Genomic DNA, 26,746 nt, shown 5'->3' with positions numbered 1-26,746 from the left:
GAAGGCTTTCTTTGTTTTTGCCTTATTTTGTAATACTTCTGGCCTAACATTTACCACATTATTAAGCTTTGGTAAACATCTGCCTCCTCTCCTGATTTCCAGTCCCCTCTCTCCCCAGGACAGGGATCTTAGTCATCCATGCATCCCAAAACCTAGCACAGGACCTGGCATGAGCAGCTGTTCAAAACCCTTGGGAGGCTGGTGTGGAGAGTGGTAAGAGTAATAGTCACAGGCATGGCTGCTTAGTGATTTATTCTCTTAAGGCTCCATCAGCAGGTGGAATGGAAGACCCCTCCCACTCTGACACCTTGGGCAACCAAGGCGTTATACTCCTTCACTGCCTGCTCTGTCTGGAGGACTCGCACATCAATGCCTTGTTTCTTGAGGTACTCCACAGTTGATGGAGGCACCTAGGAAGAAGGAAAAAGATGAGTAAGTCAGGGAAAAGGCCCCCTAAGATTTCCTTACTGCCATGAGGCAAGTGTACTCTACAGAAGTGGACAGTGACAACTTTCACTCCTCAATCACCCAGAATGTCACCAGTCCAAACCTTGGCAGTGAGACCCAAGGAGTCAAAGAGGCTTCTAAGAAGTTGACAGAAGTATCATGATATGTATGCATAAAGCTCAAGTGAAATGGAAATGGAAAGAGCGTGGATTTTGGAATCAGACAGCCTGGGATTTAAGTCCTTACCAGCAGTGTGACCTTGGGTAAGTTAGTTAAATTCTCTGAACCTTTGTTTCCATGTCTGTAAATAGCAATAATAATACCTAGCTCACAGAATTGGTATGAGAACTAATTTAGCTAAAGTAAGTAAAATGTCTAGCATGCTACAGAGCCCTGACCAGACTATGTGAATGTTAAATATTTGAGTCAGTCAACCTAAGTCTACATTCTAACTTTGCCATGTACCCACCAAGAGACGGCAGGCCAACGAGTCAAAGTCTACAACCCCAACCTCCTCCCCTGTAAAATGAGGATAATCATAGTTACTTCACAATGTCTGTATACTGCAGCTTAAATGTCTTATTAGAAAGGCCTTTCTTGACCACCCCACTTAGAGCAGCCTCTCATAAGTCACCATGTTCTTCACAGTATTAATTACGATCTGAAATCATCTGCTTTTTTATTATCCATGAGGACCATGAAGCTTGTGTGTCTTATCTTGTTGTTCCCATGGCCTAGAATAGCGTCCGACCCACAGAAGGTGCTTAATAAATATTTGTAAATGAATTTATATAAAAGATTGTCATAGTGGCAGCTACTACTGGATATTTTCTTAACTCTGCCTTGCTTGTCCTGCATATTATTTTAAATAGATTTTAATTAGACTCTGCCTCCTCAGAAAGAGCTCTGAAATATTTCTTTCAATGCCCTATATTACTTTTCTATATGTTTGAACAATTTTATAACAATAGTTTTATAGATAGGAATTATTTTAGGTTAAACTAAAAAATATAAATAAAGGACTCCATCAATAGGGAACTGGATTTTAGGACATTTATATAAAAGAAAGGATGAGGTAGATCTCTATACACTTATGTGAAAGGATGTCCACAGTGTAATAATGGAAGTATATAAAAGTGACAGGACAGCATGTGTAGTGTGATCCTATTTATGTAAAAACAGTTCTAAGAGTATACTGTATATGTGTAAGTGTGTCTCTATTTGCAGATGCATGGAGAGAGAATTGGAGCAGCATATATCCAGCATGGAGATTGGGGAGGGGTATCTTTCACCTTTTTTCTTCTACCTTTCTGCATTGACTCTTTTACAAAAAGCATGTATTATTTCTGTAAGTAAAATAACTTTTTTTCTGAAAGGAAAAAAAAAAACCCATAACTTGAATGTGTCCAAGAAAAGAAAAAGTACTATAAAAATGTACAATCAAAATATAAAGTACTATAAAAATCTAAAGAACCAAATATTGCTTGAGAAATTCCAGGAATGAGGAAGTTCTGAGAAATAGTTGAAATAATACAGGCCTAGGGTTAAGTGGAAACTGGAGAGTCCAACCCTGATGAGGCAGAGTAGTACGCAGCCATTATTTTATCCTGGGCCATCCACTGGCTCATCAGCAAAATGAGGATGATATATAGAGATGAACTCCCAAGAAGGACATCTCTCTAAGGTAAAGGTCCAAGAGGTCACCAACTGTCCTTAGGAATGCTGTGCTCACCAATACCTACCTTCAAGGCCTCACTCATCCCTCGGCCAATCACAAGGGTCTGCACACCCTTCTGGACAACTTCCTCCACATCTGCAGGCTGCACACCAGGAGAATGCTGGGTGTGGGAAGAAAAAGTATACCAGCCACCTGCTTTTTTAATCTTTCTTTAAAATTGGTATTCTTGTGGGATTCATTCATTCACCCATTCATTCATTGAAGAAATGTTTACTGAGGTTTAGTCTGTGCCAAGCATTGTTCTGGGCCCTGGGAATAACAAAAAGTACAAGTGCTGCCCTTAAGGAGCTCTAAGTCTAGTGAAAAATATAGAAGACAAGAGAAATTTCGGTAGTTTTACAAGTGCTAAAAGGAAGTAAGTTCAGGCTGTTGGGAGAACATGGAGAAAGAGCTCCTAATTCAGACCTGGGGGGTTGGAGCAGGCAGTCAGGGAAGGCAGCCTAGAGGAGGTGTCATTTAAAGTGAGATCTAAAGGACAAACAGGAATTAGCCAGATGAAAGGAAATCAGGGGAACAAAGCATTCAAAGTACAGGGAATACCGTGTACAAGGGCTCAGAGGAAAGAAAAACCTAGGGAAGTATAGGTAGTTCAGTATGACTGGAGTGTAAGTGACAGGTGAGGGAGAGGAAGGAGGTGAGGTGGCAGAAAAAAAGCACTTGCACACTATGCCAAAATTTGGACTGTGGAAAGACTTCCTAATAACCTCTGCACTATTTCCTTGTTCTGAGCCCTTTTCCCAATTAGCTCCAAGAAAACTTCTATTGATGCTTTAAAACCTACCTATCAGTCTCTCAGATTCTCCCAAGGGTATTTAAGGTAAGGTGTTTAACAAAGATTAATGCAACAAGAAAGGATAGTGGCTTCTAAACTGCTTTCACTTCAGCAAAGGGGACACGGAAGTTCGAATTCGGTAAGCACCAGCCCAACTGCTAGGCCTCACCTATTATGTATCTGTGCAAGGATGACACTGTCAGCACTGAAGCTCAGAGAGACAAAGCCTTCCTCCCCTGATTTGTCTGTCTCTATCCTTTCATTCAGTCCACGCATTTACTGAGCACATACTCCACACTGGGCCCCATGCTAAGCGCTAGAAACACTGAGATGAACCAAACAGCCTTTGGAGGAGTTTTAGTCAGGTAAGGTCAGTGATCATGTGGAAATAGTTAGAGAAGGATGAGACAAAATAGAGTTGAGGGTCTCAGAAGAGGGAGGGAGTGAATATGAGTGACAAATTCTCCAAGGAAGACATGCTGTTTTAACGGGGTCTCGAAGTACGAGTAGAGGCAGTGGAAGGGCACCTTGTAATCACAGTTAGAGACGGTGTAGGGAAGACCTGCTGAAAATAGCACGTAGGACTCCACTGGTGAGCTCTCTTAAATTTAATGAAAATCCTCAGTAAAACTTGATTAGCAAATCCAAGGTTGGTTCAACATTCAAAAATCAATGTAGTTCACCACAGAGTAAAGAAGAAAAAGCACGTAATCATCTCAACTGACGCAGAAAAAGCATTTAACAAAGTTCATCATGTATTTACGATTTAACAAAAACCTCCCAGCAAACGAAACTAGAAGGGAACCTTCCTTAGATGAAGAACATCTGAGAAAAACCTACAACTAAACACAGATATACTGCTGAAATATTAAACATTTCCCTTCACATATTGGATGTAATGGGTATTAGCTAGATACTCACTTCCTCATTATCTCTTGGACACGTCCATTCCAACTCCACTGCCACTACGCTGGTTTAAGCTTCCATCACTTCTTGTTTAGACCATTGCAGTAACTTTCTAACTGGTCTCCATAAAACCACTTTAGCCCCTTCCAGTTACCCATTCTTCAAGATGTAGCCAGAGGGACCTTTTTAAAAACACAGATAGAGCCGGCCCGGTGGCGCAGTGGTTAAGTGCACACGTTCTGCCTCGGCAGCCCGGGGTTCGCCAGTTCACGTCCCGAGTGCGGACATGGCACTGATTGGCAAGCCATGCTGTGGTAGGCGTCCCACATATAAAGCAGAGGAAGATGGGCACGGATGTTAGCTCAGGGCCAGTCTTTCTCAGCAAAAGTAGGAGGATTGGCAGCAGATGTTAGGTCAGGGCTAATCTTCCTCAAAACAAAAACAAAAACAAAAACAACACAGAGACATTTGTGTCTCCCCTCTGCTTAATAGCTTTCAATGGCTTCTCGTTGCCCTTAGAATAAATGCCAAGCTCCTCAACATGGTCTCTAAGTTCCTGGCTGCCTCTCCAGTCCTACTGCATACCACTTTCTTCATGTTCTATAGTCTGGGCACACTGGCCTTCTATCATTTCTTCAATCATAGCATGCTCTCTCTCACCAATGTTAAGAAGATGAAAAGAAAATCTATAGATCGGGAGAAAATATTTCCACATCACATATGTGACAGAGGACTTGTATCCAGAATATATAAAGAACTCTCAAAACACAACAAGAAAACAAACAATCTAATTTTTTAAAATGGGTCAAGTATTTGAACAGACACTTTAAAAAAGAAGCTATATGGATGGCTATGAAGGACATGAAAAGACACTCAATATTATAAGTCACTAGGGAAATTCCTATTAAAACTACAATGAGATACCAAATGCTGGTGAGGATACAGAGAAATTGGATCCCTCATACACAGCTAGTGGAAATGTAAAATGTAGAGCCACCCTGGAAAACAGTTTGGCATTTTCTCATGAAGTTAAACATAGACTTATGATGTGACTCGGCACTCACACTCCTGGGTATTTATCCTAGAGAAATGAAAACTCACATTCACACAAAAACATGTGTATGAATGTTCGCGGCAGCTTTATTTGTAGTAGTTCCAAGCTGGAAACAACCCAAATGTTCCTGAACTGAGGAAGAGATAAACAGATTGTGTTATAATCCAAACAATGAAATACTGCTCAGTAATAAAAAAGGAGCAAATTATTGATACACATGACAACATGGATGAATCTAAACTATATTACACCAAGTGAAAAAACCAAGTCTCAAAAGCCTGCATACTCTATGATCCCATTAATATGACAAGTAGATGTGACATGTATAGGATCAATTGACAATATATTAATAAAATCTGTATATTAGATAATAGCATTGTATCAGTGTTAACTTCCTGATTTTGATCATTGTATTGTGATTATGTAAGAGAATGTCATTGCTTTTGGGAAATACACACAGGTATTTAGGAGTAAAGGGGTATAATATCCACAACAGTTCAGAGAAAATAATACCTTTCAATGGAGAAGATAATAAATATGATAAAATGTTAACATTTGGATCTGGGTAAAAATGAGAATTCTTCGTACTATTCTTGTAATTTTTCCATAAGTCTGAAATTATTTAAAAAATAAAAGTTTTTAAAGTGTAGTAATATAGGCAGGTTACAGATTAGCAGGAAGAGGCCACATCCAGGACACATACATACTCACTGCTTCCCGATTATTTAGCCAAGGAAACAAAACTTAGCAGAAGCCAGGTGGCTACACAAAGCAGGAGCAGAAGCAGCATTTCTCTGCTGACTTTGTGCATGTCTCTTGTTTTCCTGTGGGCTGTGCAACTGCTGCTGACATTCTTCACTCAGTCAGTGAGCATTCCAGAGCTGCTAACGAAGCCAGTCTCTCACTAAGACCCTTTCTATTGAGACTTACCTCATCAGCACCTTCCTAAGGAATTTATACTAAGACTGTATGCTCTTATATTTTAGGGAATATCAAAGAGTGTTCTAAGTTAGAGCACCTGCATGTCAGAGTGAACCAAACTGATCAGCAGCAAGGGTGCATCCTCATTCTGGGAGAGGATGCAGAGCTGGTGCCCAGGTGTCTCCAAACAGTATCTCTGCCTCCTGCTTTTCCTATTCTCCACAAAGATCAGAAGAGATTGGGAGAGATTCGATTCTTTTTCTATAAAGTTAATTTAGGTTCATAAATTTATAAAAGGCAAAACAAAAAGGAGGTTTTTTTACTTGATTACAATAATTGGTTCTTAAAGAATGTAAGAGGATTGGATTAGATGCCCCTTTCAGTTCCATAGCTCTGTGATCAATCTGAGAAGCATCCTGAGCTGAACAGCAATGATAAGAAGAATCTAACATTTTTTCCTGGGTATATGACCAAGGTAAATATTTAATAGAATTCCAGATCAGAGTTGAAGAACTTCACTTTCCTTACTTAAGTAAATGCATTTACCTGAATTATTGAATGATTCTTTCATTTAACAAAACATAACACCCACTTTGAGGAGCATTGTGATCCCCAGGCTCTAAGAGCTCACATTCTAGCATAAGGAAACAGGCCACAGTTCAAAATCAAGTGAAAGATCTTAAGGGAGTGCAAAACCATAATCTTTGGAGATTCAGAGATTGGAGACAGCCGCAGCGCATCAGAGTTGCCGGATCGATGGAACTCAAGTGACGAATTTGGCTGCCGCATGCTACACTGCAGGCCCAGGGTGTCACATACAGAGCAATGAAAGATAACTGCAGCAGCCTCTGGATCCAGGCGTTGGCGGGTGATTACTCACAGGCCTGTACAGAGGCCTGTGATTGGAGCATCGGCCTGTTATTGAGGCGTCCTCAACCTGCCACCAACTACTCCTCTGCTTCTTCCAATCCCTCGGGGCAAATCAATAAGGCCTTCTTCCTTTAGTGAGTGTCTGATTCTGTTCCTCTTCTTTAAGAGGCTTCCACCACACGATGTGAGGTTGTAAAAACTTATTGTTTTTTCTTGGGGGAAAGCTATTAATTGTGGAAAACTATCCAGCTAATACCCATTATGCCAGCTAAACAACAGGGTGGCATCCTATACGGCTTGGACATTTCCCCTTATTTTATATTAAATTTGAAAAGAAGACACTCCTAAATTACACTTTCAAGAAAGCATTTCTTTCTGCTGAAATAAAGTGAGCATAAATGGTTAGTAGCAATGCTTTATCTGGCTGTGTTGCTGATAAAAGCAGATTCTGTGAGTGCAGATTAAAGGAGCTCTGGAATCCGTCCCCTGTGGACACTGTCTGAGTCACACTCGCTTGCCTGAATTAACATAAAAGTTTCTTAAATGATTTTCTGCCTCTACCAGCCCAGAGGCCTGTTTTTTGTGCCACTGGCTGCTCTGGCAATCTGGAGAAGCCTATGGCCCCCTTTTCAGAATAAAGATTTTGAATGCATAAAATAAAACATATAGGCTTACAAAGGAAGCAGATTTTAAACAAATAAAATTATCAAATTATAAAAAACAGATATGTGATGTAGTAATGTGCTTCTTCATTAGTTTAGAAGAGTGCAAATCTTTTCCAAAAGTCCATTAGCAGACTTACCCTTACATCTCATAGTGGCAGACTACTAGTTCTTTCAAAATCTATTCTGCCTTTTTTCTGGGACATATGGCTGCCCAGCTAGAGACTCCATTTTCTGTTCTCCTTTGCAGTTAGGCGTGGCCATGTGTCTATGCTGTCACCAGTAAATTTTCAATCAAAAATGAGCAGAAGAAATGATGCCATCTCTAGGTTTGGCGCTTAAAATATTGGGTGTGAGCTTTTCTTCTCTTCGCCCTTCAAGTTAGAACTCTGCCATTGAAATGCTCTAGAAGATTGTGGAGCAACACAGAGGAGAAAATCTGGTGGTGCTGGATTAAATTAGAAGTATCATGAACTCATTGCACACACACATGTACACACACATCTTCTGACTCTGTATATTGAAAGGGCTTAGATGCAGTGACATCCCAGTGGCAATGAGCACACCTAACACCCAACTCTTGGTTTCTAGATACTATTCCCCACTAAAAGGAACCAGTGCTCCTTGAAGAGATGACTGAATCCAGGGAAAATACATCTTGCTAGGCCAGAAAGCAAGGCAGTGGTCAAAAACTGATGGGAGCATGTCACAAGGACACTGGCTAAATCTGGGATAATTTAAACCTTGAAAATATTAATAATGGTAATGGATTAAAACATTATCTTATTCTGTTTGTGCTGCTATAACAAAATACCACAAACTGGGTGGCTTATAAACAACAGAAATTTATTTCTTACAGTTCTAGAGCCTGGAAGTTCAAGATCAAGGTGTCAGTCAGCATAGTCCAGTTTTGGTGAGGGCCCTCTTCCTAGTTCACAGCCGGTGCCTTCTAACTGTGTCCTCTCATGGTGGCAGGGATCTCTCTGCAGCCTCTTTTCTATGGCATTAATCCCATTCGTGAAGGCTCCACCCTCATAACTTAAGCACCTCCCCAAAGCCTCACCTCTTATTATTGTCATCCTTGGGTGTTAGGATTTCAACATACGAATTTTGGGGAGGACAGAAACATTCAGAACGTAGCACATATGAAATAAAAAAAGAAAACATGAGCCATAGTGATAATAAAAATAGGGGGAGTGGCAGAAGGAAAGCTCTTCTTTACAGAAGAATCCAGCTAATGAATGTAGAAGGAATGACAGAATTAGAAAAGTCACCAATTTGCAACCACTATAAATTCAGGCAAGGATCAATGGTTAATGCTAAAACCATTGGATGAAAATATTGCTAGGGAATAAGACATTGACAAAGTTTCAAATTATTACTCTGAAAATTACTTATTGATTACAAATGGGAAAATGTTCTTCATAATGGAGAAATTTGGTGGATACCAACTTAACCAAGTGATCAAACTTAACTTCATCAGTAACTGAGCAAACTGACTTTATGTACCTCCTGATAAGAATGCACTGAAAACATAATCATCTGTGAAGCATTCTTGCCAAAAATGATTAACTTGAATCTAATCATGATAGAAAAATCAGATAAATCTAAATTGTAGATTTATTGTACAAAACAACCGACCTGGACATTTCATAACCATTTGTCATAGAAAAAAATGGGTTTTAGATTAAGAGACTAAAGAAACAACAACAAAATGCAATATGTGACCCTTGATTGTTTCTTGGATTAGAAGGGAAAGCCAGCTATGAAAGGTATTATTGACTGGAACAATTGTTGTAATTTGACTATGGAGTTGATGTTATTTAATATATCAACGTTGAGTTTCTTAAGTGTTATATTGTGATTATATAAGGCAGAATGCCTTTGTGTCAGTAGAAACATGCTTTAGTGTTTAGGGTTCAAGTGTCATGATGTCTGCAACTTAATTTCAAATGATTCAGCAAAAATAATTGAGAGAGAGAGAGAGAGAGAGGGAGAGAGAGGGAGAGAGAGAGGGAGAGAGAGAGGGAGAGAGAGGGGGAGAGCATGCCACAGAGAGACCAACAAAGCAAATGTGGCAGAATGTTAACTAGGTTGATGTTAACTAGGTGAATCTGGGTTGATGGTATGCACGTGTTTTTTCTATTATTTTGTCCCCAATTTGTTACATAGTTTTGAAGTTTTTCAAAATTTTTTAAATAAAGGGGGAGAGGTTCAACACAGGCTTTCCATGTCAACCAGGTTTAGGAGGTGAACAAGAACAAAAGCAAAAGCAAACACACACAAAAGCAAACACACACAAAAGCAGAGAGGGTTAGTACAAGTTTATCCATCTTTCCTGAGGTAGTGCTGTCTTGAGCACAAGAACTGCTAGTCTGGTCAATGGGACAACTCTCAGAGAATTGTGTTCCACTTTGTACCTATTGCCTGTATTATACATAAAAGTAAAACCACAAAACCAACAACAGTTATCGAGGTCATTTTCGGGACTTTGGGGAAATTTTAAGATAGACTGTATATTATATCAATGATAATATCCTTATTTGTGATAATGTTATTGTAGCTATGTAGGAGAATGTTCATGTTTTTGGGAGAGAAATGCTGAAATACATCTGCCACTCTCAAATGATTGGGGGGGGAGGTGTGTGTAGATGTGTGTGTGTCGTTTAAAGAGATCCCAGGTGTGTGTTTGGCTCCCTTTTAATGTGGGGCCTGATTATGTAGGTATGATTGTTTACTATGCAAAACAATGTGTTAGACCATAAAACCTGAAAAGTTTCCTTAAACAAAATGCCCACAAATGCTGGATAAAAATAAACATCCGTTGAAATGCACAGCTGAGCTTGCAAAAAGGAAAGAGAAATTCCTAGAAGCCAAAAGTGAAGAGAGAGGTGAAAATCAGAAGGGTGAACTGATACTGAAATAATGCTAGGGCATTTGCCATTCTCATAGTCTTTTATGAGATACTCTGAGACTAGGAGACAAGACTGGTAAATTGGAAAGGTAAATCCAGATTATGCAAAGTACCCTTCTTAAACACATCTTTAGTGAAAGGATTCACCAAAAAAAAAAACCCCAAGAGAAAAGGGAAAAGACAAGGAAATCTGTCTGGCACAGCCTGGGCTCAAGGTGGGGAAAAAAGTCTCCCCTAAGAATTGATAAGCACAAACCTCCCTGCCCATCAGTTTGGGGTTCAAATGTACACTATCAGCCTGGAATGGGAAGCCCCCAGTCAAGAAGTTAACTAAAACTGGTCGGAGATTGAGAGTAATAAAGGATGCCAAGAAAAAGCAAATGGAAATCTTTGGCAGGACAAATGTCAAAAAGGAAACGGGCAGACCATTCAGGATTCCCACAGATAGAGTACTGGAAAATGTACTGCCAACCTAGAATGCCAAGAAAAATTAGAATTAATAAATGAGGACCTTTTCAGACAAACAAAAACTCAGACAGCTCACCAACAGATCGTCAACTAAAGGAACTTGTAAAGGATAGTGATTTAAAAGAAAAGAAATTGGGGTTGGCCTGGTGGCATAGCGGTTACGTGTGCACGTTTTGCTTTGGCAGCCAGGGGTTCACCAGTTTGGATCCCAGGCGCAGACATGGCACTGCTTGGCACGCCATGCTGTGGTAGGCGTCCCACATATAAAGTAGAGGAAGATGGGCATAGATGTTAGCTCAGGGCCAGTCCTCCTCAGCAAAAAGAGGAGAATTGGCAGTAGTTAGCTCAGGGCCAATCTTCCTCAAAAAAAAAGAAAAGAAAAAGAAATTGATGCCAAGAGATCTAAATTGCAAGAAGGAATGATAAGCAAGGAAACTGGTATACATGTGGGTAAATATAAACAAACATTGACTATGATAATTAAAAAACAAAATATCTTAATAAACTAAAAAATATAGTAAGAAAATATCTACTTTTGAAGGAACTAAATTATTATATAATGATAACATGTAAGATTGAAGGGAAGTGATGAGAGGAAAGTGTTCTGAGATAAAGATAAAAATTAATTTTAGACTGTTAAGATGATATTAGGATGATCTACATGAAATTGCTGATACTCAACTTTTTATCTAAAAAATATTGACCTACAAGAATGTCAATTTCAGAGGACTGATGTTAGTATCATGGCAGAGTGAGCTGTTCCCTTAGTCTCTCCCCCCGCTAAGATACAAACAAATGACATTCATTAATCAACAGAAGATTCCCTACAAAGTACTATAGGATGTCTGAGAGATGCATGCAGCCATACGTCTGATGGCGGGGGTACTGGATCCCCAGGAAGCAGTAGAAGGAGGTGAGTGGATCCCCTCCACTTCTACAGCACCAGTGATGCTAGGTTGCAGGTCCTCAGGTAGCAGCCAGTGCGTGACTGAAAGAGGAGGCGGGGGTACAGGGAGGCCTGCACAAATGATTTTGCTTTCAGAGTGGTAGCCCGGCCCACAGGAATGCTTTGCATCAAGTGGCTCAGCTCAGCCACTGGGTGGGCACCCCTACCAAGTACAGCAGACCAGGAGAACTGCCTATGAGTGCAGAGAGGGCCCATGCGCACTGAAAAATGTGCCCTCCACAACTAGCGTACCAGTTTGGCTGGTCCCCAGCCAAGGCAGTGGATCTGCACCAGAGCACCTGAATATGTGCGTGTGACCCACCAAGCAGCTGCACGCAGCAGGCAAACAACAACAAGCACTATCAGTAAAACTGCCAGCAGACAAGGCAGGTTCAGAAAACACAGCTCTGGCCCCCCCCCCCCCCCCCCCCCCATTGGTGGCAGGTGGAATCTGTGACGTGATACTAGCACTATGCACAGGGAAAGATCCACCCAATCATCCAGCATGAGGAAATACATTAACACTCCAGATCAGAAGTAAAATGGCAAGTATCCACAAACCAATCCTGAAGGCACAGAAGTTTACAATCTAAATGATAGAGAATTCAAAATAGTTGTCATTAAAGAAATTCAATGAGTTACAAGAAAACTCAGAAAGAGAGCTTAATGAATGCAGGAATAAAATTAATGAGAAGAAGGAATTCTTCAAAAAAGAGACTGAATCTCTTAAAAAAACCAAACAGAAATTCTGGAGATGAAGAACACAATGAATGAAATAAAAACCAATCTAGAAACCTTAAAAAATACAGCTGACATTATGGAGGACAAAACTAGTAATTTAGAGATAAAAATGAAGAAATTATTCGAGAAATATCAGACTCAATTACGACATGCAACATAAGGATTATAGGTATTCCAGAAGGAAAAATGAGGCAGAAAGGAGCAGAGAGCTGTTCAAAGAAATAATAGCTGAGAACTTCCCAAACCTGTGGAATAAACTGGACTTATAAATATATGAAGCTAATAGAACTCCTAATTACATCAATGCAAAAAGACTTTCTTAAGGCATATAGTAGTAAAACTGGGAAAAGTCAATGACAAGGAAAAAATATTAAGGGCAGCAAGGCAGACGAGAATAATCTACAAAGGAACCCCTATCAGGCTTTCAGCAGATTCCACAGCAGAAACTTTACAGGCTAGGAGAGATCGAAATGATATATTCAAAATACTGAAAGCCAAAAATTTCCAGCCGAGAATACTCTATCCAGCGAAATTATCCTTCAGATATGATGGAGAAATAAAAACTCTCTGAGATAAAAGTTGAGGGAGTTCAGCACCACTAGACCTCCCATATAAGAAATGATCAAGAAGGCCCTCATACCTGATACAAAAAGGCAAAGGTCTACAAAGCCATGAGCAAGGAGATAAACAGACAGACAAAATCAGAAATGTGCAGTTGTCTATCAGAAAGGTTAGCAAACAATCATAACATAAAAAATAAAGGGAAGGAAAGCATCAAAAATAACTACGAACACTTCATTTTAATCACAAACTCACAACACAAAAAGGAATAATTTGTGACAATAATAACTTAGACAGGGAAGAGGAAAAGGATGGAACCTACTTAGGCTAATGGAGATAAGAGGCTATCAGAAAATGGACTGATTTACGAGATCTTTTATAAAAACCTCATGGTAACCACTAAACAAAACTTTGGAACAGAGACACAAATCATAGTGAGAAAACCACCAAACTGAAATGGCAGTCAGAAATACAAGGGAAGGGGCTGGCCCTGTGGCATAGTGGTTAAGTTCTGCACACTCCACTTCTGCAGCCCAGGTTCACAGATTTGCATCGCTGGTATGGACCTACACCACTCGTCAGTTGTGCTGTGGCGGTGACCCACATATAAATTGGAGGAACACTGGCATAGATGTTAGTCCAGGGTTAATCTTCCTCAAGCAAAAGAAAAGAACAAGATTGGAAACAGATGTTAGCTCATGGCTAATCTTTGTCAGAAAAAAAAAAAAGAAATACAAGGGAAGAGAAACAAGGGAAATATAGAACAGCCAGAAAATGAGATAAAATGGCAATATTAAGCCCGCATATATCAATAATCACTCTATAATCACTCTATATGTAAATAGATGGAATTCTCCAATCAAAAGACACAGAGTGGGAGCTGGCCTGGTGGCGCAGTGGTTAAGTTAGCACATTCCGCTTCAGTGGCCTGGGCTTTGCCAGTTTGGATCCTGGGTGCAGACCTACACATGGCTTGTCAAGCCATGCTGTGGGAGGCATCCCACATATAAATTAGAGGAAGATGGGCATGGATGTTAGCTCAGGGCCAGTCTTCCTCAGCAAAAAAGAGGAAGATTGGTGGCAGATGTTACCTCAGGGCTAATCTTCCACAAAAAAAAAAAATAAAAGACAGGAGTGGTGTGTTGGACTAAAAAACAAGACCCAACAATATGCTGCCTCCAGGAAACACATCTCAGCTGTAAAGAAGCACAGGCTCAGAGTGAAGGGATGGAAGAGAATACTCCAAAAGAATGGCAAGCAAAAGAATGCAGGTGTTGCCACAGTCATATCAGACAAAGCAGACTTCAAGACAAAAAAGGCAGTGAGAGACAAAGGGGCACTACATAATGATAAAAGGGACATTCCACTTATGACATAACACTTCTGAATATATATACAGGAGAACATAACACTTATGAATATATATGCACCTAACACAAGAGCAGGAAAGTATATAATGCAACTATTAACAGACCTAAAGGGAAAAATTAACAGAAACACAATAATAGTAGCAGACCCCAACACCCCAGTGACATCAATAGATAGATCATTCAGACAGAAAGTCAACAAGGAAATAGTGGGTTTAAATGAAAACCCAGACCAGATGGACTTAGCAGATATATATGGAACACTACATCAAAAATAGCGGAACAGGGGCCGGCCCCATGGCTGAGTGGTTAAGTTTGCGTGCTCCGCTGTGGCGACCTGGGGTTTCTCTGGTTTGGATCCTGGGTGCGGACGTGGCACTGCTCGTCGGGCCACGTTGAGGCGACGTCCCACATGGCACAACTAGAGGGACCCACAACTAAAATATGCAACTATGTACTGGGAGGTTTTGGGGAGAAAAAGGAAAAGTAAAATCTTTTTAAAAAACCCCCCCAAAACAGCAGAATACACATTCTTCTCAAGTGCACATGGAACATTCTCAAAGACAGACCATATGTTTGGAAAGAAGGCAAGCCTCAATAAATTTAAGAAGACTGAAATAACATCAGGCGTCTTTTCCAACCACCATGCTATGAAACTAGAAATCAAAGACAAGAAAAAAGCTGGGAAAGTCACAAATATGTGAAGACTAAACAACATGCTACTGAACAACCACTGGATCAATGAAGAAATCAAAGGAGAAATTAAAAAACACCAAGAGATAAATGAAAATGAAAACACAACATACCAACTATTATGGGATACAGCAAAAGCAGTTCTAAGAGGGAAATTCATAGCAAAACAGGCCCACTTCAACAAACAAGAAAAATCACAAATAAGTAAACTTAAATTACACCTCACAGAACTAGAAAAAGAAGGACAAACAAACATAGTCAACATAAGGTGGGAAATAATAAAAATTAGAGCAGAAATAAATAAAATAGACACCACAAAGAGTAGAAAGGATCAATGCAACTAAGAACTAATTGAGAAGATAAACAAAATTGACAAACCCTTAGTCAGACTCACTAAGAAAAAAACAGAGAAGGCTCACATAAATAAAATAAGAAGTGAATGAAGAGAAATTACAATGGATACCACAGAAATACAAAGGATAAGAGAATTCTATAGAAAACTATATGCCAACAAATTGGATGACCTAGAAGAAATGGATAAATTCTTAGACTCTTACAACCTCCCAAAACTGAAGAAGAAGAAACAAAGAATCTGAAAAGACCAATCACAGTAAAGAGATTGAAGCAGTAACCAAAACCTCCCAAAAAACAAAAGTCCAGGACCAGATGTCTTGTCCAGAGAATTCTACCAAACATTCAAAGATTTTATACTTAACCTTCTAAAACTATTCCAAAAATTGGAAGAAGATGGAATGTTTCCTAAATCAATCTATGAGGCCAACATTACCCTGAAACCAAAACAAGGCAAGGACAGCACAAAGAAGGAAAATTACAGGACAATATTGCTGATGAACATAGATGCAAGAATCCTCAACAAACTACTGGCAAACCAAATATAGCAATACATTTAAAGGATCATACACCATGATCAAGTGAGATTTATATCAGGCACGCAGGGATGGTTCAACATCTGCAAATCAAGCAATGTGATACACCACATTAATAAAATGAGGAATAAAAATCACATCATCATCTCAATAGATGCAGAGAAAACATCTGAGAAGATCCAACATTCATTTATGAAAAAAACTCTCAATAAAATGAGTATAGAAGTAAAGTACCCCAACATAATGAAGGCCATATATGACCAAATCCACAGCCAACATCATATCCAACAGTGAAAAACTGAAAGCCACCCCTCTGAGAACAGGAAAAAGACAAGGGTGCCCATTCTTGCCACTCCTATTCAGCATGGTACTAGAGGTTTTGGGCAAAGCAATTAGGCAAGAAAAAGAAATAAAAGGTATCCAAATTGGAATGGAAGAAGTGAAATTCTCACTGTTTGTGGATGAGATGATTGTATATATAGAAAACAATAAAGAATCCATTAGAAAACTACTAGAAATAATGAATAACTACAGCAATGTTGCAGGGTGCAAAATCAACTTACAAAAATCAGTTGTATTTCCTTTTCTTGGTGTGTGTGTGAGGAAGATTAGTCCTGAGCTAACATGTATTGCCAATCTTCCTCTTTTTGCTTGAGGAAGACTGTCGCTGACCTAACATCTGTGCCAATCTTCCTCTATTTTATGTGGGATGCCACCACAGTGTGGCTTGACGAGTATTGCTAGCTCCATCCCCAGGATCTGCACCTCCAAACCCCAGGCTGCCAAAAGGAAGTGTGTGAACTTAACCACTACGCCACCAGGCTGGCCCCTAAAAATCAACTACATTTCTATACACTCATAACAAACTAGCAGAAAGAGAACTGAAGAATACAATCCCACTTAGAAGTGCAATAAAAATAAAATATCTAGGGATAAATTTAACAAAGGAGGTGAAAGACCTATACACAGAAAACTCTAAGACATTACTGAAAGAAACTGAAGATGACATAAAGAACTGGAAAGATATTCCATGCACATGGACTGGAAGAATAAACAACTAAAATGTCCACATTACCTAAAGGATTGAATCCACAAATTCAATGCAATCCCAATCAGAATCCCAATGATATTCTTCACAGAAATAGAACAAAGAACCCTAAAAATTACATGAAATAACAAAAACTCTGAATAGCTAACACAATCCTGAGAAAAAAATAATAAAGCTGGAGGCATCACAATCCCTGACTTCAAAATATACTACAAAGCTATAGTAATCAGAACAGCATGGTACTGGCACAAAAACAGACACACAGATCAATGGAACAGAAGTGAAAGCCCAGAAATGGACAGCTAATCTTTGACAAAGGAGCCAAGAACATACAATGGAGAAAGGAAAGTCTGTTCAATAAATGGTGTTGGGAAAACTGGACAGCCACATTCAAAAGTATGAAAGTAGACCATTATCTCCTACCTTACACAAAAATTAACTCAAAATGGATTAAACACTTGTATGTAAGCCCTAAATCCAAAAGAGTCCTAGAAGAAAATAGGCAGTACACTTTTTGACATCAGTCTTTTCAAATACCAAGTCTACTCAGGCATGGGAAACAAAAAAATACACAAATGGGACTACATCAGACTAAAGGGATTCTCCAAGGCAAAGGAAACCATGAACAAAATGAAAAGACAAGCGACCAACTGGGAGAAAATATTTGCAAATCATATATCTGACAAGGGGTTACTTCCCAAAATATATAAAGAACTCATACAACTTAAGAACAAAAACCACACAAACCAATCAAAAAATGGGTAGAGGATACGAACAGACATTTTTACAAAGAAGATATACAGAAGGCCAACAGGCACATGAAAAGATGTTCAACATCACCAATCATAAGAGAAATGCAAATCAAAAGTACAAGATATTACCTTACACCCGTCAGAATGGCTATAATTAACAAGACAAGAAATAACAAATGTCGGAGGGGATGTTGAGAAAAAGGAACCCTCATACACTGCTGGTGGGAATGCAAACTGGTGCAGCCACTATGGAAAACAGCATGGAGATTTCTCAAAAAATTAAAAATAGAACTACCATATGATCTAGCTATCTCACTACTGGGTATTTATCCAAAGAACTTGAGATCAATAGTTCAAAGAGACTTACTCACCCCTATGTTCACTGCAGCATTATTGCCAATAGCCAAGATGTGGAAGCAACCCAAGTGCCCATTACCAGATGAATGGATAAAGATGTGGTATATATACACAATGGAATACTACTCAGCCACAAAAAAGACAAAACTGTCCCATTTGTAAGAACATGGATGGACCTTGAGGGTATTATGTTAAGCCAGACAGAGAAGGACAAACTGCTTGATTTCACTCATATGTCAAAGATAAACAAACACATGGATAAAAGAGAACAGATCTGTGGTTACCCGAGGGGAAGCGGGTTTGAGGCTTGGTGAAAGGGGCACATATATATGGTGATGAATAAAAATTAGACTATTGTAGGTGAGCATGATGCCATGTATACAGAAACTATTAAATAATAACGTACATCTGAAATCATACGTTATAAACCATTATGACCTCAATAAAATAATTTAAAAAAGAATGAAAGAAAAAAAAGAATGTCAATTTCATATGGTTCAACATAATACATTACAATTCTAAAGATAACTAGTAAACAAATAGAAATAGAATGCATATCTTTGAAAAAAAAAGAAGAAACAAATGTGGAACAAAACCTCAGTATGAAAAACAACCCTCAAAATAAAAAAGTAGACAATAGTTGATGCCATTAATACAAAAATTTGAAGATGAAGAACAATACAAAATACTGTTGTAGATACGTACAAATATTTGAAAAGCATTAAGGAAATTCAGGATATTGCAAAGGGAGGAGGGAAAAGGAAAGGAATTCAACTGTATTTTTTAAGGTTTTATTTTTAAATTTGAATGATGGGTGTATAAGTCTATTATTCTTTATAATTTGAAATAAATTAAAATTATTATAATTAAGTTTTTAAGCCATAAAATTTTTTTTAAAGTCATAAAGCTCCAAAGACAAAAAAAAAAAAAAAAAAAAAGCCCCAACATGTAGTGTTTTCCAATTTATGTGGTGTAAATTCTGCCACCATGGCTGATTTTAAGATGCCACTGTGACATCACTGAATGAAGTTAGTAAGAGATGTACAGTAGCACATATATCTTCACCACAGAGAGAACAACAGATGTTAATAAATTCAAGAGCACAGAATGTAGTAAAATAATTAAGAAGTAATGAATTTTAAGTATTACAAGCATACCTTAGAGATTTGTATGTTTAATTCCAGACCACTGCAATAAAGCAAATATTGCAATAAAGTGAGTCATATGAACTTTTTGTTTCCCAGTGGACATAAAACTTATGTTTAGTCTATTAATTTGCAATAGCATTATGTCCAAAAGAACAATGTATATACCTTAAGTAAAAAAATATTTTATTGCTAAAAAATGCTAACCATCATCTAAGCCTTCAGCAAGTTGCAATTTTCTTGCTGGTGGATGGTCTTGCCTCGATATTGATGGCTGCTGACTGATCAAAGTGGTGGTTACTGAAGGTTGGGGTGGCTGTGGCAATTTCTTAAAATAAGACAACAAAGAAGTTTGCCGCAACAACTGACTTTTCTTCTTGAAGCATTTCTCTGCAGCATGCAATGTTGTTTGACAGCATTTTACCTACAGTATAGCTTCTTTCAAAATTGGGGTCAATCCTCTCAAAACCTGCCACTGCTTTATCAACTAAGTTTATATAATATTCTAAACCCTTTGTTGTCATTTCAACAATCTTCACAGCATCTTCACCAGGAGTAGGTTCCACGTCAAGAAACCACTTTTCTTTGCTCTCCATATGAAGCAACTCTTCATTTGTTAAAGTTTTATCACGATATTGTAGTAATTCAGCCATAAGTTCAGGCTCCACTTCTAATTCTAGTTGTCTTACTATTTCCACCACATCTGCACTTACTTCCTTCACTGAAGTCTTGAACTCCTCAAAGTCATCCAGGAGGGTTCAAATCAACTTCTTCCAAACTCCTGCTAATGTTGATATTTTGACCTCTTCCCATGAATCACAAATGGTCTTAATGGAATCTAGAATGGTGAATCCTTTCAAGAAGGTTTTCAATTTACTTTCCCCAGATCCAACAGAAGAATCACTATGTATGGCAGCTATAGCCTTATGAAATATATTTCTTAAACAATAAGACTTGAAAGTTGAAATTACTCTTTGAACCATGTGCTGCAGAATGGATGCTGTGTTAGCAGGCATGAAAACATTAATCTCATTGTATTTCTCCGCCAGAACTCTTGGGTGACCGTTTACATTGTCAATGAGCAGTTATATTTTGAAAGGAATCTTTTCTTCTGAGCAGTAGGTCTTGACAGGGGCTTAAAATATTTCACAAAAGTTGTAAACAGATGTGCTGTGATCCAGGATGTGTTATTCCATTTAAAGACCATAGGTAGACTAGATTTAGCATAATTCTTAAGGGCTGTAGGATTTTCAGAATGGTAAATGAGTACTGGCTTTCACTTAAAGTCACCAGCTGCATTTGCCCTTAACAAGAGAGTCAGCCTCTCCTTTGATGCTTTGAAGCCAGGCATTGACCTCTCCTCTCTAACCATGAAAGTTGTAGATGGCATCTTCTTCCAAAATAATGCTGTTTCATCTACATTGAAATCTGTTGTCTAGTGTAGCCACCTTCATTAATTATATTAGCTAGAACTTCAGGATAATGTATTGCAGCTTCTACATCAGCAGTTGCTCCTTTGCTTTGCATTTTTGTGATAGAGACAGCTTCTTTCCTTAAACCTCATGAACCAGCCTCTGTTAGCTTCAAACTTTTCTTCTGCAGCTTCCTCACCTCTCTCAGCCTTCACAGAAATGAAGAGAGTCAGGGCCTTGCTCTGGATTAGATTTAGGCTTAAGAGAATGTTGTGGGGGGGCCGGCCCCCTGGCCCAGTGGTTAAGTTCGGGGGCTCTGCTTTGGCAGTCCTGGGTTTCGCCAGTTCGAATCATGGGCGCGGACATGGCATTACTCCTCAAGCCATGCTGAGGCGGCATCCCACATGCCACAGCTAGAAGAACCCACAACTAAAAATACACAACTATGTACTGGGGGGATTTGGGAGATAAAGGAAAAATAAAATCTTTGAAAAAAAAAAAAGAATGTTGTGGCTTGATCTTCCATCCAGACCACTAAAACTTTCACCATACCAGCAATAAGGCTGTTTCACTTTCTTATCATTCGTGTGTTCACTGCAGTATAGCACTTCTAACTTCCTTCAAGAACTTTTCCTTTGAATTCACAACTTGGCAAATTCTTTGATGCAAAAGGCCTAGCTGCCACTTGGCCTATCTCAGCTTTCGACATGCCTTCTGCATTAAGCTAAATCATTTCTAGCTTTTGATTCAAAGTGAGAGATGTGTGGCTCTTCCTTTCACTTGAATACTTAGAGGCCATTGTAGGGTTATTATTTGGCCTAATTTCAATATTGTTGTGTCTCAGGGAATAGGGAGATCTGAGGAGAGGAAGAGAGATGGCGGGAATGGCTAGTTGGTGGAGCAGTCAGAACACACACATGTGTCTATTAAGTTCACTGTCTTCTATGGGCGTGGTTTGTGGTGCCCCAAAATAATTACAATAGTGACATCAAAGATCACTGATCACAGATCATCATAAAAAATAATAATGAAAAAGTTTAAAATATGTGAGAATTACCAAAATGTGACACAGAGACATGAAGTGAGCAAATGGTGTTGGAAAAATGGCACTGATAGATTTGCTCTATGCAGGGTGGCTAAAAACCTTCAATTTGTGAAAAATGCTTCAATATCTGTAAAGTGCAATAAATGAAGTGCAATAAATTGAGATTTGCCTGTACCTATGTTTTAAATTATTTATTTAAGTTTATAGAATTTAGTTTTTAATAATGGCTGTGACTAAGACCTGCCTTACAACACTTCTGAAAATTTAACAATCAGTTCTCAAGAGCCAGTTAAGGCCACATCCAAGATACCACTGGATAAGTATGAATCTTAAATAGTTACTTTTGAGTGACATCAGTGAAAATGATGATTAACAACCTCTGAAAATCCTCTCCTCCATAAAAGCAGTCAGAATAGTGGAGAAAATGGTTAGGAATCAACTTTTTCTGTATTCTGGAAATTAACAAAGGCTTCCAGCAATTTGAGGTGTTTATTAAAGAAAAATGGCTGAAAAGTGAGCACCGTGCAGTTTTAATTTGCTCTATTCCATTCTACCCTATCCCCAGTTCTGTGGTAGCCTTGAAAAGCAAAACCTGCAATCACAGTGAAAACCACCAGCTTGGTAGTCATGCAAGATGGAACAGTGAATTAAAGTTCATTCAAATCCCCATTCCCAGAGAACTGTCATTATTTGACCTGCCTGGTGGTTCCCCAGAAGACCCCCCCCCCATAGGCCATTTTTATTTGATCTGACTTGGAGCCACCAGTGGAAACCACCATTTTCCCCCAGAGAAGTTTGTCAAAAAACAGTCAGAGACAATTGTTTAACAATGTAGCTGCCAAGGTAGTAAATAACAGGGCAAAGAAGAGGCTAACCAAGAAACTCAAAAGGGAAAACTGAGAAATGAGATGTCCAGAGAGTGTCTGAAAAGCTCTGATATGAACCTTGGTATTGAAAAGGCCATACACATGTCCAGGGTTGTATACATGCTCAGGAAAGACATGAGAATGCCCTAAGGTCAAAATTCTGGCCAACCTTGAGACTCTGCATGAGCAAGAAGCAGGCAGAGTTTTAAACTGCTTGGCTGGGTGTTGACTGCCTACACCAAATTGCATACAGAGCCCTTCAGCAAAAACTAGAACACCTGTTCGTTCCAAGCATGTAAGGAAAGCTGTGTCTAATCACTGTTTCAGGACATATCCAAAGAACTAAAGGAAAGTGTGAGAACAATATCTCACCAAATGGAGACTATCAAGAAAGACACAGAAATTATTATTTAAAAGACAAAATAAAAATGCTAGAGTGGGAAAGTACAATAACAGAAATCAAAATTTCACTAGAGGGGCTCAAAAGTAGGTAAGAATCAGCAAGACTGAAAAGTAGGTCAACTGAGATTATCCAATCTGAAAAAAAGAAAACAAATAAGAATCAAGACAATAATGAGTAGAGCCTCAGAGACCTGAGTGACACCATGGAACATACCAATATACTCATAATGGGTGTCACAGGAGAGGAGAGATAGAAGAGGCAGAAAGAATATTTGAAGAAATAACGGATAAAGTAGAAGAGATCCACATGTAGACATATCATAGTCAAACTGTCAAAAGCTAAAGAGAAAGAGAAAATTTTGAAAGCAGCAAGACAGAAGTGACTTGTCAAGTCTGAGGGAACTTAAATAAGAGTTGATTTCTTGTTAGTAACCAACTGGGCCAAAAAAAGTGGAATGACATGTTTCAAGTGCTAAAAGAAAAAGACTGTCAATCAAGAATTCTATATCTAGCAAAACTATCCTTCAAAACTGAAGGATCAACTTCCATCATTACAGCATGAAGAGCTCCACTACCTGCTTATAAGTGAAAATTATTAAAGGAAACAACAGAGTCAGCCCTGATGGCCTAGTTTAAGTTCAGAGCACTCCACTTCAGCAGCCTGGGTTTGGTGCCTGGGCATGGAATCACATCACTCGTCTGTCAGTAGTTGTGCTGTGGTGGTGGCTCACAGAATAGAGCCAGAAGAACTTACAACTATACACAACTATGTACTAGGACTTTGTGGGGGAAAAAGGAAGAAAAAAGGAGGAAGATTGGCAACAGATGTGAGCTTATGGCAAATCTTCCCCTGAAAAAAAAAAAAAAAGAAAAAAAAAGAAAAAGAAAAAAGAAAAGAAACAATGTAAAAAAAAAAAAAAGTAAAATGAGTTAAGAAAAACTCCAAAAATAAAGAAAGAAAAAACCAAAAAAAACCATACCATTCAAAGACTTTGGAAATGGTCCTAAGAGCAAACAGCAAATGAAGAAACATCTATTCAAGACAATATAAAAACATTTGGCAGGAAAGGTAAGAATCTGTGGTATTTAAAGAAAGACTTCTGCCTGCCTCCTTGCTCCCAGCTCAGTGAGATGGAGGCTACACTTCAGACTGCTGTAGCCAAGAACATAGGGCTATTTCTTCTCTCAGCTACCAGCTGGAAGGTTTTATTCCTGGGAGAAACAGAATTCAGTGTTTCCCATCCTGTCCCCAGCTGTCTGGTGCTGAGGCTAAGTCCTAAGAGGTAGGGGCTCCCTTCTTTTACCAACCTCCACTCATGGAATGGAGACTCTACCTGCTACATGGCACACTGAGAATAGTGTAGGAAGTGCAATACAAGGGAAATGCAGACAAACCACAGTGAGATAACATTTCACACCCACTAGGATGGTATAACAAAAACAAAAACAATATTAAGTGTTGGTGAGAGATTTAGAAAAATTGGAACTGTCATACATTCCTAAAATCTAAAATATAAAATGGTGCAGCTGCTTTGGAAAACAGTCTGGCACCTCAAACTGTTAAACATAGGGTTACCATATGACCCAGCATTTTCAATCCTAGGTATATACTTAAGAGAAGTGAATGATTTTATTTATATGAAATGTCTAGAATGGGCACATCTATAATGGAAAGTAGATTAGTAGTTGCCAGGGGGGAGCGAAGAATGGGAAGTGACTGGTAGTGGTTATAGGGTTTTCTTTGGAGGTGATTTAAGTATATTCTGGAATTACTGGTGGTAACTATTGCACACATTTATGACAAAAGTCCATTGAATTGCATACGATAAAAGGGCAAGTTTAATGGTATGTTAATCATAACTCAAAAAAAAGAGAGAAAGAGTCACTTTTCACTTGGAATTTGGTCATTATGGATTAGGAGGTTGGCAACCACTTGGTCAGCCTTATGCAGTGTCAACCAAACACTAATAGCTTACCTCAGTTCCTGTTTCTCTCCAATCCCAAGCCCGACTTCCCCCTGGCCACACTTTGCAGTCCTTATAGGTTTTAGTAGAGCCTTGTACTTTCATTTGCCCCCATGAGAGGGAAGCAATTTCAGGGGAAGACATATGGAACTTAACTGAACTCTGAAATTAAAAGAAAAAATATACTGAATCAGTTATAAAGTAAGGTTGAAACAGCTCCAAAATGAAGGATCTATACTACATACAAAATATATTTTAAAATATAATACTATATACAAAATATAGTAAGCAGTGGTCCTCTATGAGTTAAGCATCCTTCTCATTTATGTGGTTGTCACATCTTCTCTAGAGGTCTAAAAAGTAAAATGATATTTTTGGGATCCTGAATCATTCAATCATGAAAACTAGATACTACAATTATTTCTCAGACTCTAGAGGGAATTCTCAGGATATTTTTTGAGAGACAAAAGTGGGAATGCAAACTGGTGCAGCCACTATGGAAAGCAGTATGGAGATTTCTCAAAAAACTAAAATAGACATACCATATGACCCAGCTACCCCACTACTGGGTATCTACCTAAACAACTTGAAATCAACAATCCAAAGTAACATATGTACCCCTATGTTCATTGCAGCACTATTCACAATAGCCAAGACATGGAAACAATCCAAGTGCCCATTTACCGATGATTGGATAAAGAAGATGTGGTATATATATATATACAATGGAATACTACTCAGCCATAAAAAAGACAAAATCATCCCATTTGTAACAACACGGATGGACCTGGAGGGATTTATGCTAAGCTAAATAAGCCAGACAGACTGAGAAAGACAAACACCATGTGATTTCACTCATATGTGGAATATAAACAAACACATGGACAAAGAAAATGGTTCAGTGGTTACCAGGGGTGGGCACAGGGGGTGAAGGGGAGCACTTATGCGGTGATGGACAAGAAATCATGTACAACTGAAATTTCCCAATGATATAAACATTGTTATGAATGCAATTAAAAAAAATTAAAAGGTGGAGATTTGCTTCAGCAAGGCTGATACATCCTCTCTCCCAAGAGCAACCATTGAGCTGGACAAAACTGTCAAAATAACCACTTAGTAATCTAGAAATAATCTTCAGGGCATACTAGAAATTGAGAAGTGCTTATTCACGAAAATCACTGAATTTTAGATAAGAACAGAAAGATGTTTTTTCTTCTTTCCTTGGATTATTCCCATGCCCCAACACCAATTCTGTTGGCACAGAGGTTCAACTTGGTTGGGGCAGGGCATGAAAATCAACAGTCTTGCTGCTACAGCCAGAGGAGGCAGTTCATTTAGAGCATTATCAGCTAAACTGATGATCTCAGCAGCAAGCAAATATAGATGGCAGATGGCTCTGCTTCCTTCATATTGTGGGCCTGTTTGGTGCAAACAATGGATTGGCAGAGCAGGCAAGGATTTAACTGTAATTTCTCAGAGGTGACACAGCCATAGGGGGCTTGATAAACTCTCCACACATCCCAAGTGGACCAAAGGCTGTGAGCATATGCATCAATGACTGGAGTAGGCCTAAGTCATGCAAACATTCTGGGCCAACTGAGCCTACAGCACATGCGAAGTGGAGAAGCAAGAAGGCTCACGAGGACTCAGTACAGTATAAAAACCGGGGAAGACATAAAAACAGCCTGAATGTTGAATGTACTTCCCAGTGTGCATACTGATCCCTAAGTAGAGAGTGAAAGTCTTACTGGCTTGAGGTGTTTGGACATAATCTTTGATTAATCTTTTGGTGAACAATAAGCTATATA

At 38.9% G+C, this 26,746-nt stretch overlaps 1 protein-coding gene across 2 annotated transcripts in view; it reads right to left on the bottom strand.

Moving 5' to 3' along the window:
- Positions 1–235: 235 nt before the first annotated feature.
- Positions 236–26,746, bottom strand: part of AAMDC (adipogenesis associated Mth938 domain containing) — a 36,325-nt gene continuing 9,814 nt past the window's right edge. For both annotated transcript variants that reach the window (XM_046638436.1, XM_046638435.1), the window contains 3 exons: positions 24,951–25,100; positions 2,190–2,285; positions 236–410 (listed from right to left, as the gene is read on the bottom strand). In XM_046638436.1, coding sequence (XP_046494392.1) covers positions 270–410; positions 2,190–2,285; positions 24,951–25,082 — 369 coding nt within the window. In that variant the 5' untranslated portion in view covers positions 25,083–25,100 and the 3' untranslated portion in view covers positions 236–269. The remainder of the gene's footprint in view (positions 411–2,189; positions 2,286–24,950; positions 25,101–26,746) is intronic.

The sequence above is a fragment of the Equus quagga genome, chromosome 14, assembly GCF_021613505.1.
Source record: "Equus quagga isolate Etosha38 chromosome 14, UCLA_HA_Equagga_1.0, whole genome shotgun sequence".
Classification (NCBI taxonomy): Eukaryota; Metazoa; Chordata; class Mammalia; order Perissodactyla; family Equidae; genus Equus; species Equus quagga.
This window is presented reverse-complemented; position numbering and strand designations above follow the sequence as displayed.